Source organism: Cydia splendana, chromosome Z (genome assembly GCF_910591565.1).
Source record: "Cydia splendana chromosome Z, ilCydSple1.2, whole genome shotgun sequence".
Taxonomy (NCBI): domain Eukaryota; kingdom Metazoa; phylum Arthropoda; class Insecta; order Lepidoptera; family Tortricidae; genus Cydia; species Cydia splendana.
Genome location: NC_085987.1, coordinates 47,518,729 through 47,540,389, shown reverse-complemented (window position 1 = coordinate 47,540,389; position 21,661 = coordinate 47,518,729). Strand labels below are relative to the sequence as shown.

Genomic DNA, 21,661 nt, shown 5'->3' with positions numbered 1-21,661 from the left:
CTTATATAATATATTTTGAACAAATGTTTCGGTATAACACCACCTTTAACTTATTTTACCAGCCTCAAACGCTTCTCGAATGAATCACACGCAGCACGCACAATTTTCATTGGCATTTCGTCCCAAATACGCTCGATAACCTTTTTGAAATGATCCAGGTTTATGATTTTATAATCATGTAGTTTCGAAAGCATGTACGGTCATACAAAATAATCTAATACGTTCAAGTCGGGAGAACTGGGTGGCCATTCATGTTTCGGCAAAAAATCTGTCATATTAGCCTGACACCAAGCTTGAACAGCATTTGTCGTGTGTAAAGGAGCTCCGTCTTGTTAGAACACATAATATTCATTCCTAAACATACATTTTAAATTTGGGGCAAAATTCTTCTCCAAAACCTCGGTTTTATAGTAAATTGCGTTAATTTTAACTCCTTTATCTATAAATACTAAAGGTAGTTTACTCCTCTTACATAGTGCACCCCACACCATGACCGATGGTGAGCTCTGGAACCTAGGAACATAGTGCACCCCACACCATGACCGATGGTGAGCTCTGGAACCTAGGAACATAGTGCACCCCACACCATGACCGATGGTGAGCTCTGGAACCTAGGAACATAGTGCACCCCACACCATGACCGATGGTGAGCTCTGGAACCTAGGAACATAGTGCACCCCACACCATGACCGATGATGAGCTCTGGAACCTAGGAACATTTTTCTGGTTGTCCGGAATGTCTTCTATCCGTGGTGTCCACAATCGATCATTTGGGCATTATGAGGCTGTTCTAACACAAACAGTTTCTCGTCAGAAAAAACAAACTCGTCACCTGCGTCCCTGCGTGCCAAGAAAGTATTATGTTTTTAGATCTTTGCTTGGTCGCTTCGGAAATGCCATGTACTTTGCGTTTTTTATCCACCCTCAAATAAAATAAAATAATAATTAAAATAAGAATTCGATGGCCTGTAATCCGTATGTCTTTAGAGCCAAAGTACAAAGATGTGTATTCGGAATTATTGGACACGGTGTATACTGATAGGCTAAAAAAACATAATTTGCATGCCTAGATAGATTATGGGCGAAATGTGCTGAACTCGCAATATTGCATGTTAAGATCTTATTTCTGTACCTACCACATTTCTATTTCTACTTATTTTATATTTACCGTGTACCTGAGTGACTTCGTTTTTTACTGTGAACTTATATTATAATTGTGAATAAATGACATTGAAACAAATAGCAAGAATAAGTCAGTTGGCAACCCTACGAGTAACGGGGCGAGTAAGTGTGCCAGTGCCAGCACTTGTCGTTAACGGCTCGACCTGCGTGTCATCGACTCCCCCCCCCTTACCCGTTCCCCCTCACGCCCGAACAACTACCACAATCGGGTTACCGTGTGAACTTTCCGCTTAAATTCACATTTTTACAAACACACTTTATAGTGTATTTCTTTAACAAAATGTAAACAAACCATAATAAGGTATTGTATTGGGCAAGAAGTCAATCAAATCGATTAGTTTTGCTAACTTGATGTGTCTTAACTTAAAGGCCCGTGAAATCCAAAGAGATACAAATATATGACACATTTTTCGAAAAATATTTAATAGACTTTCGTGACTTTTATGAAATTATGTGTCGTCTCAAAACCTATGAACAGACGAGGTGTATTAAGTATATGTATATTTCGGGGATTTCGATGACATTTGCTACCTATATGGGGGTTTACGGGGCCGATAAATCGATCTAGTTTAGGTTTTATCTCTAGGGAAACGCGCATTTTTGAGTTTTTATGTTTTTCCAGCAAAATCGGTCTCCCAGATATTAATTAACATAAAAACGCCAAATCTCGCAAAATTGTATTGACATGTCACATGACACGTGTTATCCTACCCTTCGCGTTTGAAAAATATTACGTATGTATAAAAGTAGGTAGTCTTATTTGCATTTGCACACCTTAAATTGATTATTTTCTGTATTATTTTCTAATAATGAACTAGCCTATGAGTCTGTACGGAAAGTCGTGGAATGTATGGGGTATATGTGCAATACAGGAGGTCTCGAGTTCGAATCCTGATAAGGACATTTAATTGTGATGGGTTATGGATAGTTTCTATATTTATATGGACATACGACTAGGGTAGGAGGTCGCCGATAAAAAAATAGACCGACAAAATTACTTTCGCATCTTTTATATTACCTACTATTAGATTTCATACGTGCCTATGTTAGCTACAAGCTCATATCACGCACCCAATCTAATTTGGACTCTGACTAGTATAAAATAAGGTTATTTTTTTATTCACGTTGTACTACAATTCGTATTCTGTACACATTTCATTTTATTGAGACCGCTATTACGTCTATTAAATAAATGGGTTTTAGTACGTGCTTCTTCATTTGCCTGCACTTATTGTGTGTAATTCTATTACGGTGACGTTTTGATTTATTTTAATGCTGTCGCAATAAACTGTTTTTAGGGTTCCGTACCCAAAGTGACCATATTACTAAGACTCCGCTGTCCGCCTGTCCGTCCGTGCGTCCGTCCGTCTGTCTGTTACCAGGCTGTACTTAACTTATGAACCGCGAACTAAAAACAAAATGAAATAAGTATTTAAGTGGGGCTCCCAAACCACAAACGTGATTTTTTTTGCCGTTTTTAGCGTAATGGTACGGAACCCTTCGTGCGCGAGTCATACTCGAACTTAGCAGGTTTTTACGACTTAAGCCACTGCGTTTTTATTAATTACAACGTAGATTTGTCGCCATTGAATAAAAACAGCCTGTATATTAGATACTATTCGAATTAAAGGAGTAGGTATAATATACAGTGTGTAAATCCAATACGGGCAATAAATTAATAGATATAGGTATAATTTATCCGTGTAATAATTAATTAAGAAGTTTTTTAAGTTACACTTAATTATGATCCCGTAATATATATTTTTTTCAATATTTACTGAGCAGCAATGTATTGCAAACATTACGAGACATAACAAGATACGAGCTTTTTCTACTGACTGCCAAAAAGCGTTGACAGTAACTGTAAAAAGGTCGTATCTCGTAACTTCTGTAAGTATTGCTTTATCCGCTACGTGCACGACTGTCACGCAACCTAGCGTATCCGTAAATCTATGGGAAAAAGTCAATTCACTACATCTTATAAAACAACTCCAAAACTCTAAAACTACTGAACGGATTTTCATACTATTCTACTTATCAATAGAGTGATTCTTTAGGTGTGTGTGTAGGTGTATAACTTGTTAAGGTTTTGTGTAAATTGGGTGTAATATACTAATGATGTCGGAAAAAATCACGCTGGCTAAGAGCTTTAATCGAAAACGCTGCCAAATCAGTTTGAGGTATAACAACACAATGTATAGTGGAATTGTCTCTCTTTCATTGGTCTGCTAAAAAAGTGTGAGATGGTGTATGTCTTATAAGGATAACCCATTCTTATCTTCTACAAAAAGATTTCATAATATGTGGTATTTGCAAAGCTATTTACACGGATACAGTATTAATAATTATCAAATTAAAGACGTTACCTAGTTATATTACGCATTTCATTCAGATTACAATGGTCCCTTACACCATACAATTCGATCCATATAACTTGTATGAAATGTTAAAGACGCTATCCTTCGTTAGTTCCAATTTTCACTGCCGCATGCGCTGTGATCGCTTTACTTACATTTGTTAGAAAGTTAATAAAGTCTGAATTTTAGTTTATTAATTAAATTAAGGTCATGGTTAAGTTAAAGAACTATGTTACTTTACCCTGTTCAAAAAAAAGCCCACTTGCCGGTAACAGACTGGATACTGCAGTCATATATGAAACGCGCAACACATAGGTATGACTCAATCTTAAGGGGCCCACTGATTAACAGTCCGCCGGACGGTATCGGCCTGTCAGTTAGAACAAAATTTTGACAGTTCCGAACATCTGACAGGCCGATACCGTCCGGCGGACTGTTAATCAGTGGACACCTTTACAGGATGACCGCCCAAATACAGGTTGTTTTTAGTCACATGCAATAATTTACGGGGTGAGTATGAATATACAGGTCATACTAAGTAACTTTTACTATGGGACCCAAGAAAATTGGCTTTTCCATACATTTTCGCGATTTCGATATTGGTCCTATAGTAAAAGTTGCTCTGTATGACCTATATATTCACCCCAAAAATTATCGCATGTGAAAAAAAAACATCCTGTATTCTTTGTCATTTTTTATTTTATTTTGGCATATCATCATTTGCGTTTGTGTAGGTATATTTTGGTCCACATATTATTGTAGACGAGTGTACCGGTTACGATCATAAATAATATGACGTTTGTGATCCAATTTAATTAATATAATTGAAATATTAGTCTGACATTTTCAGCATAGTGACAACTTTACCTAAATATAAACTAAGTAACTGGTTTGGTCTGATTTGAATAATTATATAAAAAAAATTATCATTTACCGCTTGTAACTAAATTACTAACGTGCTTAATTTTTTTATGGTATAGATAGGACGCAAATATGCAGACGAATAGCCCGATGGTGAGTTATTACCGTCTTCGCCCAATGAACACAAGCAACGCTGGAGGGCTTGCAAGGACATTGTCAGCCTTTAAGATAGGTGTAAGCTCTTTTTTTAAGTTTTGAAGGAAATGCTCGTTTGCTGACTTTCACATAAAAAACCGGGCAAGTGCGAGTCGGACTCGCGCACGAAGGGTTCCGTACCATAATGCAAAAAAAAAACGAAAAAAAAGCAAAAAAAAAAACGGTCACCCATCCAAGTACTGACCACTCCCGACGTTGCTTAACTTTGGTCAAAAATCACGTTTGTTGTATGGGAGCCCCATTTAAATCTTTATTTTATTCTGTTTTTAGTATTTGTTGTTATAGCGGCAACAGAAATACATCATCTGTGAAAATTTCAACTGTCTAGCTATCACGGTTCGTGAGATACAGCCTGGTGACAGACGGACGGACGGACAGCGAAGTCTTAGTAATAGGGTCCCGTTTTACCCTTTGGGTACGGAACCCTAAAAAACGTCAACGTGGTGTTACGGTCAGCTACGCACTGATTGGCTACATAAAGCTGATATAAAGTAACTAAATGAAAATATGAAGTACAGTCTCAATATTCAGAATATAAAATCACCGATCAATTTCTTTACCAACCTGAGATAAGTTGGTAAAGAAGCCTAGTAGACCTAGATACCTAGCCAAGATGACAATGTAGGGTGCATGGGTGACAGATGACATCCCGATGACTAAAATATATCGGGAGACAAAAATCACTGGACTAATTAATTCCATTACCATTAGAAGAAGAGAGTTACTGTCATGGTAAATTATGTAGCTACAGTTCATTTGCTGCCATCTTTCGACAGAAGATTAAACCTGTTTGAACGCCATTTGATTTTGATCCTTATTCTTTAACTGATATGTGTTAACTTTTTAAATATTAATATTCACGCCATCTACTCGAGCATAGGCTGAAGGTTGTGGCGCCATCGCTCGAAAACATGGAACCATACCTTTGGCCTATAGTCGAGTAGATGGCGTAAATATTAATATTTAATAAGTTAACACATATCACTGAAAGAATAAGGATCAAAGTCAAATGGCGTTCTAACAGTTTTATGTTCTGTCGAAAGATGGCAGTAAATGTACAGTGGCTACTTAATTTACTTTGACAATCCGTCTCTATAGACTTTATTCTCTTTGCCATTAGTAAATTGTGCAACGTCAGGTAAGTGAAATTTTGGTGACGAGGGGAAAGCCCCCAGTTTGCAATTCTTACCCCCGGAGTTAGAGTCAGACCGTGAAAAGTTTGCAGCGATTTTGATAGCCCACAGCCGTGCAAGTGTCATTTTAAACGTCAAACTTCTATGAAATTATGACGTATGAATGACACACACTGCGTGGGCTATCAAATCCGCTGCAGACTTTTCTTGGTGCGACTCTACAATGTATTTCATCATACTTGCGAACCAAAAACTAAATTTAAAGCGATATTTTTCTTAAATACGGCGACATTTCGGACATTCGTCCGCCATATTGTCGTTTTTGATAGGTTAGCCATCGATGGCACTGATATATCTTCTGGCATTCAGCCCCGATTGAAAATTGTAACAAAATATTTTAAACGGCTATTAAATTAATCAAATGAAATATTTTTAAATATAAACAAAAATATTAAATTATCTACGTCAGTATTTTATAACTACTCGTTTCGTAATTTAAAAAATTTAAAAAGCAGCTTTAACTCACTCGTGAGTTATAGCTTTTTTTTTTCACAATCCATAACTCCCGCTGTGGAACAATGTAAGTATTTACTACACCTGCATGAAATGAGATCTTTTTCGAGGAAGTGTGGTGAAAATATTATTTAACCTTGTAAAACCCAGACTAATTTTGGTTTTTTTCTGAACTTCCTTTTTTTTATCCTTAAAGAGTTCAAAACTCGAATTGAATTTGTATTTTAAATGAGACAAGTAAGCGAGGAGTTACGAGGGCTATAAATGTTATTGGCGTTTTCTATCACCGATTGTCATGTTGGCTAGGTAACTTTCTGACTAACGAAATGCAGTGGAAAGTGACCGGTCGCGGGTGACCTCCAACTTGACCCACTGCGACCCACCTCTCTGAGTCATCGGACCTTTACCTCGTTCGCACTCTTAAAAAACCGGGCAAGTGCGAGTCGGACTCGCGCACGAAGGGTTCCGACCATAATGCAAAAAACGGCAAAAAAAAACGGTCACCCACTCACCCATCCAATCCAAGTACTGACCCCGCCCGACGTTGCTTAACTTCGGTCAAAAATCACGTTTGTTGTATGGGAGCCCCACTTAAATCTTTATTTTATTCTGTTTTTAGTATTTGTTGTTATAGCGGCAACAGAAATACATCATCTGTGAAAATTTCAACTGTCTAGCTATCACGGTTCATGAGATACAGCCTGGTGACAGACGGACGGACGGACAGCGGAGTCTTAGTAATAGGGTAAAAACGAATAGCGTGACTATATACACGTAACGGCAAGAAACATATCGGGCCGGGTGTCCCTTAAACCAACGCCAAGACTTCAAGGGCTTATAGAACTGCTGATGGTACACGATTAAGCAAATTTACCCATAATTAAAATCTCATAGTTTTTAGATTAGATTATACTAGATTTAGAAATGTTACAAATAAATGTATATATTGGGCGAAACAAAACTACAAACAAAAAGAGATAAAAAACTGTGAAAGTGACTTAAGAAAGCTGTGGGCAACAATTAATGGTTGGCTTGGAAATGTCAAAGCAAGTCTGGACGATGTAATAATTAAATATTTGGGAAAAAGCACGTCGATAGAGGCGGTATGCACAAACTTCGCCAAAACATTTACAATGGAAATTCAAAATTTAAAACATAAATGTAATGTAAAGTTCCTAAATCGAGATGACTATGTAAAATATAGTAATGTATCCTTTCGTTATCAAAAAGTCTCACACGCGGATATAGAAAAAATAATAGATAATTTAAGTATTAGAAAATCCCCAGGAATGGACGGAATTAGATGTCAGGACATAAAGCTTGTCAAAACAAGCATAAGTCCGATTTTGGCCAAGTTTGTGAATAGCTGCGCGGCGACTGGTGTCTATCCGGATATGTTAAAAAAAGCGATAATTAGACCTATTTACAAACAAGGAAACCATTTAGATTATAGTAATTTGTGACACGGCACTTTGTATGGTTAGTTCAGTTTAACGTTTTTAGGATTGTCTCGAATATAGTGTAGTTTTGTTCTATGGCAAGGAAGTCTTTGATGTAGCAACAATATACATGACGGGCATTCAGCCAATAGGAAACAAATTGAAGTTGATGGTGTTGCTACTTCAAATTAAATCCTAAATTTATGGAATAATATTAATAAATATTTAAATCAAAAACTTAATTTATAAATACAAAATAGGTTGAAATATATTCAAATAATTGAATATGATTTATTTCTTTGGGTTATACTTGCATATAAAATTATTTGAATATATTTCAACCTATTTTGTATTTATAAATTAAGTTTTTGATTTAAATATTTATTAATATTATTCCATAAATTTAGGATTTAATTTGAAGTAGCAACACCATCAACTTCAATTTGTTTCCTATTGGCTGAATGCCCGTCATGTATATTGTTGCTACATCAAAGACTTCCTTGCCATAGAACAAAACTACACTATATTCGAGACAATCCTAAAAACGTTAAACTGAACTAACCATACAAAGTGCCGTGTCACAAATTATAGACCAGTAGCTATACTATCAGTAGTGAATAAAATAGTTGAAAAAGTTATTACAACGCAAATTAATAATTATTTAGAAAAACATAACTTAATATCGGATGGTCAGCATGGGTTCAGGCGTAGGCGCAGCACCTCAACCGCTTTGGCCCAATTCACGGATGAGGTAAATGAGCATTTGAATAATAAAAAATACGTAATAGTAACATTATACATAGATTTCAAAAAAGCATTTGACACTTTGGGCCACGAACAGCTCATCCTCGCTATGCAAGAATGTGGTGTCCGTGGCCCAGTGATAGAGTGGATTAGAAACTACTTAAGTAACAGAACAATAACCACGTTGATCAATGGGCTGAGCGGCGAGGAGGCTAGCGTAGTATACGGGGTGCCAACCGGATCGGTGTTCGGGCCGTTAGGGTACATAATGCACGTAAACAGCATGATTAACGTCGTCCAGGCCTGCTCAACTTATATGTATGCCGATGATACATATGTCTATTGTATGCTGATAGGGATATTCAAACTGTGGTTAAAAACATACAGACAGATTTTACAAGCATAATAAAATGGTCGCACGACAATGCTATAATCCTTAATATAGAAAAGACCAAATGTATGATAATTAAGTCACCATACTTACAGGAACCATGTGAAAATGTTTGTATATTGGGGCATACATATGACTGTCTACATAATAATAAAAACCAGGAAGACTGTAACTGTAGTAGTATACAAGTCGTAGATAGATATAAATATTTAGGCTTAACTATAGACACTAAATTTAATTGGGGTATCCATATAGAAATAGTATGTAATAAACTCCGCTCAATTCTGGCAAAATTAATTAGCTTAAAAAACATAGTAAGTAGAAAATTAATGCACATCCTGTATAACTCGCTAGCCGAGTCGGTAATTAGTTATGGGTTAATTGCATATGGACGTACGTTTAAGAGTTACTTTGATAAAATTTGTAATCTCCAGATAAGAATAGTAAAAAGTGTATTAGTAGATAAAAAAACTAAAAACGAATGCAATAATAATTACAAGCGATTGTATAAGATACTAAAAATCTTACCAGTGCATGAGAAGGTTTAGGCATTTAGTTTGTATGGATGATTATGGTCAAGACAAATTCAAAACGCATAGACTACCGTTACGTAATCTCAGAGCAAGCACGCAACAAACATACGTAGAACATAAAGCGAATAATTACTATGGCCAAAGAACGCGCAAACATATGGTTCCTAAAATACTTAACCAATTAAGTCCAACAGTAGATCAGTGTAGCAGTAAGCAAATATTTAAGAAAAGGCTGCAAGCAAAACTTTTAGATTTGTATGATAATAGTAGTTAGTAGTAATAGTATATTGTTTGTATGGCATAACTCTAGTTAAGTAATGTATTAGGTATAAGTATGTAAGTTAAGTGGGTAGAACACAAAAGGATTGAGAGCGCTTTATCCGCCAACAAACTGTCCTCAGTTTGGCGGAATATAAATATGTAAATACCCTGTAAGTTTTTTTGCGATAAATAAATTAAAAAAAAAAAAAAAAAAAAAAAAAGATATTAGCACTTTTATATATGTATCTACATTTTATAAACAGGATTCTTAAGCCCGATTTAGACGATGCGAGAACTCGCATGCGAGTTTCATACCATTGCGGGTTTTAATTGGTCGGTTGAATCGGACGTAATCCACAGTCCGCAATGTAACTAAAATCGCATGCGAGTTCGCGCGCCGTCTAAATCAGCCCTTATAAGAGTGCCGATATCTCAAAAAAAATGAGATAGAGGTGTTACGGTGCCTAATTAGGTCACTCAAAGGACGACTCACGCTAAACCGGGCCGAGGCGTCCGACATGTCATTTTCTACGACGGCTGATCGGTGATCACGTGGTGGTTTCCATAGAAAACGCAGCGCCGGTAGCTCCGGCCCAGTCTAGCGGGAGTCATCCTTAATAATGCCTTCGCAATCGCTACAAACCCGCGCCAATGATGCCTGCATATGTATATGTCGTAGTCAGATCGTATAATCCGCTGTATTACATTACGGCTAGCCGTTTTCAAAAACAGGGGCGTTTTGAAATGCGGCGGTTCGACGATTAGCCGGATTGTCATTGCGATACGTTCTTCAATAAGGCGGCCTACGTTTAGCCGCATCGTACTACTATTTTAGATTGTAGAGTGACCAGTTCTTTCGGTCGCCTACGTAACCGGAGTTTGACAATGTTTGCAATTTAATTTATTTTTACCATGGTCCTACCGCACTACACGTGTTTCTTTTCCAAAACACATCCTTCACAACTTAAATAGACGGAGCCCCGCAAGCGGGGCTCCTATTTCTGGGCGGTTTGCCCTTCGGGCATCTGAAGCTACCTAACGAACCTAACCTACTTACCTACCTACGCTTTTTTCCTCAAAGTGTAATGTTTTCACGGACGTCTCACTAAATCAATAGGTAGGTAGGTTAGGTTCGTTAGGTAGCTTCAGATGCCCGAAGGGCAAACCGCTCAGAAATAGGAGCCCCGCGAAGCGGGGCTCCGTCTAGTTAAGTTGCGAAGGAAATGTTTTTTGAAAAGAAACAGTCCGACGAACTCCAGATTTGATGGACACCCCAGCGTTTGTCAGGCAGCGCCACAGGTGTTAAAAATGGGAACTAAAAACTGTCAAAGCGGCGGCTAATGACTCGCTGTATTACATTACGGCTAGCCGTGTTGAAGAACGTATGGCGCCGAATACATTCCGGCGGATTCTCATTCAGCCGCATTCAATCCGGCTAATCGTTATACCGCCGCATTTCAAAACGCCCCTGTTTTTGAAAACGGCTAGCCGTAATGTAATACGGCGGATTATACGATCCGACTGCGACATATACATAATTACCAAAGAGAATAGATAGTATAGAGGGTTATTGCCAAAGTAAATTTTGTAGTCACGGTACATGTACTGCCATCTATCGACACACGATTAAAACGTAAATAAAATTGAAAATGTATAAATTAATCAAAATATGTTTACGGATAAATGATTTTTAATTTTTATTGTTCCATACTGACCCATGTTCTTTCACTGATATGTGTTAAATTTGTTAAATATCAAACGGTGTCAACGCCATCTAGCCGAGAATAGGCCAATGGTATGGCGCCATCTATTCGAGAATGACTTTTTCTTGATTTCCGAGGACGTTTTTTTCTTAGACTTTATTTATCTTATACGGAGTTATATATATCTCTGATAATTACGCAGCCAAGGTAACTGGTCCAAGAGCAAGATAAGCAATATAAGAATTAAAGGAAAGCGCACTCGCATGACAATCGAGAGAGCCGTGGGATGGGAGCTTCCGTCTCTTTACCAGAGTCTCGGGAGAAAGTAACAGCGGGCCGCTCTCTCCACTAACGTGGATCAATAATCACATTTACCCCCTAAAGTGAGTATTGCCATACAACGTGGCAATGCAGCCAGCCTTCTGGGCACACTGCCCATCAGCAGTGACTTGGGGGACGTTTTTTTTTATTTATAGGCGTTTTATTTTAAGTTTATTTAGTTTAGAGTTTGTATTATTTTTTTTAAGCTAATTTAATGTTTTATATTAATAGTGTTGTAATAAATCTTTCTTTACCAGTAAAAAAAAACGTAAATAAATAAATATAAAAGTGGCCTCTTTGTTTAAAATTTATTTGTTTACGTTATATGTCTGTCTTTGGGTCACAGGCTTGCATATGTGTACCAAATTTCAACTTAATTGGTCCAGTAGGTTTGGAGAAAATAGGCTGTGACAGATGGACAGACAGACGCACGAGTGATCCTATTAGGGTTCCGTTTTTTCCTTTTGACGTACGGAACTCTAAAAAAATATAATAAGTTACCTACAGAAATAAAAAAATCATTTAATTACAAATAAACTCAAGTCCGTTCTTATAATAAAATTATAATATGTTTACTAGGTATTTGTGAGCGTTTGGATAAAGTTATAAGCGTAAACAAAAATGTGACGTCTCACGGCTAAAGGTACCTTATGGCGGTTGGCGCTTACGCTATTATTAACGCCGCTCCAATATTATTGCGGCGCTATGCGACGTATGCGCCAGCCGCCAAAAGGTACCTTTTGCCGTGGAACGTCACAAATATAGTTCACCTGCTTTGACTGCCTACGTCACGGAATACTAAACCACCTACGCGCCTGCTAGGTACAGTCAGCGACCTTTACAGAATATATTTCTGTTTGGATAAGTTATCTCATACGCATTATGCTGACTGTACACGATCGCTAATTTCCGGCTGTGGTTTGCCTGCCAAGTTCAGGATGAGATTGGAGCTTTTTTCACAATTTAAATCAATGTTCGAAAAACCTGGCCGTAACGCTTATGAAAGTGAAAAACAGTAACAAAGCACCAATGTAGTCACTTCCTAATACAGTTCCTAAAGTACTCACCGCAGAAGGGTATTCCATCAGGACTCCACCTCCCATTGTCTCCGCAGACCCGCCTCGCGGGGCCTAGTAGCTCGAAGCCCCGCTCGCACGCATACGTGGCGACGGAGCCCTCCTCGAGGGTCTCGTCGGAGAACGTGACGTGGGAGTGAGCGGGGGCGCCCGGGAACCTGCATGTTGCTGACGCGCCTGAGGACAATGGGGACTGTTAGGGACAATTTTATTTACTGCAGAGGATCATTAAAGTCTACAATGTTGTGCCTAATTCTCACCCAACGCTGACAGGTTTATCCACCAAACACAATATAGGGATGTTGCCTGAGATTAAGGGGCTACCCGAGGTTTTCATCGATTTTTGACAAGTTTTGAATCGTATCTCCTTTTTTTGCACTTTAGATAGAATTATAAGACAAACGGCTATCGGTTTTTCAATATTTTATCTCCGGTTTTGTCCACCGGATTTTGATAAAAATGAATACTTATTTTTTTATGATTTTTTTAAACATTGTCTAAAAAAACACTTTTTTCGTATCTAGTTTGCAGTGAAGGATCTTATATGTACGAAATCTACATATTTGGGTTCGTCTTTGACGTCTCGAAAAACGTGTCCAGGGTTTTAATTTTAAACTAATTAACACAAAAGTTATGGCCAGAAAACCAGTTTTTTAGCCTAAAATTGTTCAACTTTGATGCCAAATATCTCGAAGACAATGAACTTTGAAGTAAATATGGGATACTATATTGCTTAAAGCCGTTGCTGTTAATATAATAAGCTACAAAAAACATTAGAAAACTGAGGGATTCAGATCGAAGGTCATTGGCGTGGGGTAGCCCCTTAATAAAAAATTATAAATTATTTCACACTATGCACGAAATAAACCACCAGCGTATTGTCTAACTTATATCACTGAATGTTATTATCTGCGATCATATGTTATTATCCCTTCTCCATAAAAATATACCTTGGCCGCGACATGAATATTGCGTATATAATAAACAAATTCCCGGTCACTAAAAATGTTATAGGCTAAAAATTAAACTTTATAGGGTAACTGGTATATTGGCCACAACATAGTATACTGCCACTCTTAACAATAAGTCTTCAATTGGCTTGTTTCTTTCTGATATGTAGGGAGTGGCCAATTACTATGTAGTGGCCAATAATTACGGCATTACAATATTTGATGTTATCAAGCTGCGCGCAGTACAGTCGAGTCGCGATAAAATACACGTGGAGTCATTTTTGATCTCAAGTCAGACATCTAGAGTTATTCTAGTTCGTTGAAAGAGTAACGTCGAGTACCGTAGTGAAGTAAGCGACCATATTATTATGTGTAATCCATATCCATATAATTTATCAAACTCCTCCATTAAGAATTGATTTAGGCGCGCTTGGGTAAAAATATGGAAACAGTTGAAGAACGGACAAACAAGCAGGGGAAAGTGACGCATGACGAATGCGCCAAACAACCAAATTCGATATGATCCATAGATCAGAGAAAGCGTGCATTCAGACTAGTGTTGGCTATGGCTCGAGTCTTTATCACGTTTCATATTCGTAGACTCTGGCTATTAAGCTTGAGTGATCTAAAATACTAGCGACCCGCCCGGTTAAAAATTACTTATACACTTAACCCTTCCTCAAGAATCACTCTATTGATAGGTGAAAACCGCATGAAAATCCGTTCAGGAGTTTTTGAGTTTGTCGCAAATAACAATTAATACATACACACAAACAGGCTGACGCGGCGGGGGACTTTGTTTTATAAGGTGTATTGATGATGTTATACGAGTATGTACTTGGGTGAATTAAACAATATTTTTTTTTGATGAAATTTTTTTCTAAAATTTTCTGGATAAGTATATAGCGTAGGTACCCTATTCAAGCGCAATTTTACTGTATGTCCTGTTTATGTTCTACCAAATCTCCGAGTTATATTACTGTGTGTCCTGTTTATGTTCTACCAAATCTCCCTCTGAGTTATTTCACTGTATGTCCTGTTTGTGTTCTACCAAATCTTCCTCTGAGTTATTTCACTGTATGTCCTGTTTGTGTTCTACCAAATCAAAGTTTTTTTGTAAACTAAGAGACCTATAAAAAAACTGCTTTTAAATAATGTTATGTCTGACTTCTTCTTAAAGACTTGTTGTCTCAAAATAATAAATATTACATTCTGCTCAAAAAGATTCACCATATCAGCCTATTGTAGAAGACCTTTAAAGGATGACTCAGGCTAGACCGGACCGGGCCGGAGCTTCAGGCGATTCGTTTTCTATGGAAAACACCACGTGATCACCGATCAGCCGTGGCCAGGGCACGGCCCGGTCTAGCGTGAGTCATCCTTTATGGCAATTTCTACCATTTTGAACATTTTACTTAAAAAAACCAAAACAACAGAAAGACTATCTATTTAACTACTGAACCCGGCGACAATATTTCACGGGAATCGGTAGAGAAATGCGGCCTGCAGATGAGAACATCCGGACATACGAAATTATGTTTGGCCAAGCTGAAACGGAGACCTTCGCTGACGCTCGGTCAAAAATAGATTCCATACTTATTTGTCATTTCGTCACAAATTCCTAATATTAGGCTAAGACATAGATGACATCACATCCGTAAACACTATCTCTCGGGTCAAATGAAGAACGAAGAACTAAGAAACGTATTTTCCTTAATGACACACACTGAGCGCGCCCTCTATCGGTGTTCGTCACTGCTTTCACTTCACACGCGATATGGAAAATATACCGTATCAACTTTATATAAGGTCTACATCAGATTGACTGAAGATGAACCTGCAGTCCTACAAAATCAGAGGGCCTACCACGAATACTAAATAACCTCTAAACTATTTATTTTAAAATTACAAAATAATATATTTGAGATTCTCAAAATGAGCTTTTTCATTTGATACCTATGTAACACGATATAGTTTACATAAAAAACATTTTTTTTTTCTCTTTTACCCCCCAAAAGTAACCTCCACGTTTATTTGTTTACGTAAGATGTCCGTCTTTGGGTCACGAATTTACATATGTGTACCAAATTTCAACTTAATTGGTCCAGTACTTTTGGAGAAAATGGTCTGTGACAGACGTACAGACAGACAGAAGCACGAGTGATCCTATAAGGGTTCCGTTTTTTTCCTTTTGAGGTACGGAACCCTAAAGAGGAATAAGTACAATTTATATTCTAAGTTTGTAGGCCATGAGGGCGTTGACCTCTTTGTTTATATAGGTACACATAGATAGATATAGATAAGTACCTATACATTATTTATATTACATCGTAAATGTGTTTATTATTTAAATTAAATGGTTGTTAAATAGCTCTTTATAAGGCACGTGCGTAGACCTTAGACCTTAGGGGAAAGCCTAGAACTACTTTAGGTTTCTCTCTAAGACCTAGTACTCACGGTTTAGTTGCTCTGCTAGAGCAAGAGGCAGCTAGGTGCTAAAGTGAGGTAGTAATATAGGGTATATTATTTAATTTCTTGCCTTCCCTACAGCTATTTTAGTAATTTGGTTTAAGAGTTAAATAGGTACGTTAGGTTAGACCAGCCATTCTCTAAGCGTGTTCCGCGGAACCCTAGGGTTCCGCGACACCCCTGCAGGGGTTCCGCAAGAATTTAGAACACTATGCTTTCTTCTTCGTCGTAACCTCATGACTGAGGGTCGTGACCGCCATAAGTTGCGTTTTCTTGGATCGCTCTCCAACCTGGCCGATCTTCTGCCTTCTGGTCATTCTGGTCTGATACGTACTATGCTTTAGTCGCCTCGAAAAATTTTACTATGCAAAAAACACACTTCAAAAAACTATTGTTTTATTGTAGGGTTCCATCAAGTATTTCGTTTTCCAAAAGGGTTCCGTCAAAAAAAAGATTGAGAACCGCTGGGTTAGACTAAAATAATATATAATAAAACCGGCCAAGTGCGAGTCGGACTCGTGCACGAAGGGTCCGTGCCATTACGCAAAAAAAGCAAAATAATCACGTTTGTTGTATAGGTACCCCACTTAAATATTTATTTTATTCTGTTTTTAGTATTTGTTGTTATACACGGTGTGGCCTGTAACACGAGCAAATAATTAAAACATAGATTGTACTCCTCAAATTTAGACTCCCTATTTTTGATACAAAATAAATATTATTTTCAATGGACGCCATCGCCACGCCATATCATTGTGATTGACGTTGCTTGTCACGCCTTAAACATAACAAAATTCGCAATACATTGCGTCTTAGAATAAACTTTAAAGTGTATTAAAAATCAAACCCCAAGTTATTTTTAAAAGTTGCTGAACAAATGTTGGTCAGTATGAGGAGTACAGCCTACAGTTTAATTTTTTGCTCATGTTACAGGCCACACCCGGTATAGCGTTTTACCCCTTTCTCCCATACAGTCTACGCGGCATTTTTTTAAAGCTTTTATTTAACTTGCCCTCTTTTAGTATGTATGTATGGTTAGTTAGTGTGGGTCAAACCCTGGAAGCTAAATTTGACCCACTTACCGATTACCGATTGAGCTGATATTTTGTACACTTATAAATCGGATGACAATGGAATATTATGATGACGTGGTGCCGATCTGGATGACTGGAGAAAGGAGGTGGCCATGGGGACTTCGTGAAACAACGCAAACTACTTGTGTTTGGGCTTGTTAGAATTGTCTCGAGAAGTATTAGTTGCCTGTGCGCTGTGGACAGACAACAATCCACATCTCACCCCAACAAGAGGACTTGGTCTCTTCTTTAGTCCACACCAAGTTAGCCTCATGCGGATTGGAGACTTTTACAGGATGTGTCTTTAACTCTTTATTCCCGTCAATATTTTGCGATGTGAATATATACGTCATACTGAGCAATTTCTACTGTGGGACCAACCACGAAATCAGAAAAAAAGGTGTTTCTGATTCGGTCAAATTGTGTTTTAAAAACAACTCATATATTGCCTCTCTCACAATAAAGTGACAACTGCAAAATACCTACAATTCCGTTCTACCAATAACAACAACTCCAATGCGCTCCACGTCACAACCTTTCTCAATCTAAACCTTAACCCTTCGACTTAAAGTCGCAAATATGCGTCAGATTCTAAACCGACGGCATATTAAACTGGTTGAGGTCATCACTACGCTTTCTTAACGATGTAATCGCCCCGACTAAACGCATATATATGTGAACAGTTTGTGACTTTAACTCAATGGATTAAGGTGCAAGGTTGTGTACATATTTATGATATTTATGGCAAAGGTGTACGTTCGGAATTAAACACGAGAAGCTCGTTTCAGAGAAAGGTCGTTTTGTACATCATAGCTGCATAAATATCTAAGCGGATGTAGTAGCAAAATAATCGTCAAACGTTAAAGTAGATTAATATGTTTATTAAAATGTGCTTTAGGGGCTATTCATAAATTACGTCATTTCAAATAAGGGGGGGGGGGGGGGTCTGGAGGTCTGGACATCGGATGACGGTAGCATGAAGTAGGAGGAAATGGGGTCATTTGATGCATGATTTTTGGATGATTATAGGGGGGGGGGTCCAAAATCGTCAAAAATCGATGACGTAATTTATGGACAGCCCCTTATGTAAATTTGTATGAAACAGTCACCTTATTATATGTAGGTACCTAAATAAGTTTGTTATTGTCAAAAATTTGATTTTTGATACCTACAAGCTTTTATAGCTTACCCTACTTTTCTTCCAACAGGCAGCTAATACCTTAAGGATGACTCACGCTAGACCGGGCCGTACCCGGGCCGAGGCGTCCGACAAGTCATTTTCTTTCAAGTGGTGCTTTCTAAAGAGAAGCACTGGAAGCTCCGGCCCGGCCCCGGCCTGGTCTAGCGACTCATCCTAATAATGACCTAAGAACCGCCTCAGTTAAACGTCCATAATCGCAGCCACAAGCTTTTCCACAACATTCCACAGGTACGCAATTTGGCAGGTGAAAGTGAGATTATAAGTATTTTCACTGGCACGGGAAATGGCTTCCTTGGTTAGTTATGTAAATTCTAACGAACAAATTAACTCACTCTTTAAGTGGTCAAAATGGTAAGTCGGCTCAAACCACAGGTTTGAACTTAAAATGATGCTTACGCTTAAAGGATGACTCACGCTAGACCGGGCCGTGCCCGGGCCAAGGCGTCCGACATGTCGTTTTGTAGGACGGCTGATCGGTGATAATGACTTGGTGCTTTCCATAGAAAACGAAGCGCCGGAAGCTCCGTCCCGGCCCCGGCCCGGTCTATAGTGAGTCATACTTTAATCCCGTCCAGCATGAGGAGCTCTACAAACCATACAAATTGTATCCATGTGTAACGAGCAACAAGCCTAGTAAGTACCTAAAGGTTGTCTGGAAGAGATCGCTTTTTAGGGATAAGAGCACCTGTTAACTAGTTATGATTTTTTACTTAATATCTGTGTAATTTTACACGCAAAATAAGCTTATTGCTTCAATGTTTACTTTCTTATATAATCATTAATCTCTATGTCGGCGGCGGTAAGATCAGGCATATCGTGAAAATCTTTGACTCGTTCCCTGAGTCGACGGAGCCCCGCTACGCGGGTCTCCTATTTCTGGGCAGTTTGCCCTTCGGGCATCTGAAGCAACCTAACGAACCTATCCTACCTATGTATTGGTTTAATGTGACTATCGTCAAAACATTACACAGGAACATTACGATCTGCCTGATCTTACGATCGGCCTACGACATCTACACCCTATAAAGGGGCCCACTGATTAACAGTCCGCCGGACGATATCGGCCTGTCAATTGTTCGGAACTGTCAAAATTTTGTTCTAACTGACAGGCCGATGCCGTCCGGCGGACTGTTAATCAGTGGGCCCCTTTAAACAAAGTCTCGGCCGCGTCTATCTGTTTGTGTCAAAGTTAAGGTTTCGTTAATATTTCGCCCTTCCCAGGTACCCAACTGCTGTAGTGAAGCAGCTTAACTTTGACATTTTAATCCAGTGACATGTACATATGCCATACGATAAATAATAATCTGTTTGTGTGTATGTATGTTCGCGATAAAATCAAAAACTACTGAACGGATGCGGTTCTCACCTATAAATAGACTACGTAGAGTGATTCTTAAGAAATGTTTAGGTTCATAATTTGTTACGGTTGTGTAAATATAACCCGTGCGAAGCCGCGGCGGGTCGCTAGTATATATATACAGGGTGGAAAGATAAGTCGGGCCCTGGAGGGAAACTACCTTAAATCCTTAAGCTGGCTAATTTTACTCAAAGGAGACATTCCTTTATTTTTAAAAAGAAACAAAACTGCATTCAAAGATTTTCTAAAATTTGCTTGCTTCGCCCGGGACTCGAACCGACTAAAATTCCAAAAAAATAAACACTCGCAATTTTATTGTACTAGTCGATGCAGTTAATGTTAATGATAACATTTCTCCAAGAAACATTAGGTCTTACACTCGTCTGTCGTACAAAATATCAATAAAATCGAATATGTAGTACTCTAGATTTTTTTAGACAAGCCAAATTGAAGTAAAAAAGAAAAATCTTTGCATGCAGTTTTATTTCTTATTAAAAATAAAGGAATGTCTCCTTTAAGTAGAATGAGCCAGCTTAAGGATTTAAGGTAGTTTTCCCTCCAGGGCCCGACTTATCTTTCCACACTGTATATACTGGTGAGGATGGGCAATACCCAGTCACCCAAATATCAACAATTTGAATTCCAACACGACCAATAACAATCGTCTTGATTTCGTATTCAAGTAACAGTTATTAACTTATTATATTCGGACATTACTCTTAAGAGTAACCATCAATGGACCTTAAGTCGTAGCAGTAAGGTTTAAGATCGGATAAAATACACGAAATGGCTTAAGAGTAACCATCAATGGACCTTAAGTCGTAGCAGTAAGGTTTAAGATCGGATAAAATACACGAAATGGCTTAAGCGTAACCATCAATGGACCTTAAGTCGTAGCAGTAAGGTTTAAGATCGGATAAAATACACGAAATGTCTTAAGGGCCTTTTATAATAGTTTGTGGGACGTTGTAAACGGGCCGTTTGGTTGACTCATCGCGACCAGAGACCAGCAATGATAGAGATTGTTACTGAAAGAATTTCACCTTACGTCTATACACCGTGTTTTTATTGAATTCCGTTAACTTCGGGGTATCGTACGTTAAGGAAACTAATATGGCATAGCTGATTTAAAAAATAAATAAAAAAGTAATTATATCTTGCATATAGCGTTGTTGTAACACGGGTATTATATTTGATTCAACCAAGCAAGGGAAAACTGTGAAAATATCAATGTCATTTCGAAAATCGATCCTCCGAGATAGTACTTACGTTTACTAAGAAATTGTAAAAACTCGTAATAAACACTAAAATCTATATGTAAACAGGCCCTAAGGCAAGTGTACAGTCTCGTAGGGGCCTTATCAGATAAAAATAAATTATTGATTATCTCCCTATTTGGAGTTAATTAGAATAGCTTAATTTAAGCTCAGGAATGCACTCTTGAAATTAACGGAACAAAACACGGTGTATACTAAACGTGTTTCTAGGACTTCATATACGGTTTCTAGTTTAGCTACTAAGTATACCAGTATCGTAATATGTACCTACTGTGCTTTCCACTGGGTGATTGTGCTCCAACACTTTTTATATTTACCCGTACGAAATTTATATCATCTTATAATAAAAATATCACAACCTCATTTAAGTGTAACAACATGATAGTAGTGATGGTCTACTTTAAACGGCATCATCATCATCATCCTGTCCTAGCCGGTTTCGGCCTCGGCGACTGAGTATGCACTGGCTAGTGAGAGCGAAGGTCACCACCCCTCCGACAAAATTGTAGTTTATGACCGCAGGTGGTCGGGCCTTTAACTCGTCACGCTTCGCGTCGAGTTCCACTCGCCTCTGCTCTTCAAAGGCTTGCACTTTTCTACTCAC

General features: G+C 38.2%; 1 protein-coding gene across 1 annotated transcript in view; it reads right to left on the bottom strand.

Moving 5' to 3' along the window:
- The window catches only part of LOC134804050 (CUB and sushi domain-containing protein 3), a 93,451-nt gene that overhangs the window by 55,643 nt on the left and 16,147 nt on the right, over positions 1–21,661 (bottom strand). Inside the window, exon 2 of the mRNA XM_063776932.1 lies at positions 12,722–12,907. Coding sequence (XP_063633002.1) covers positions 12,722–12,907 — 186 coding nt within the window. The remainder of the gene's footprint in view (positions 1–12,721; positions 12,908–21,661) is intronic.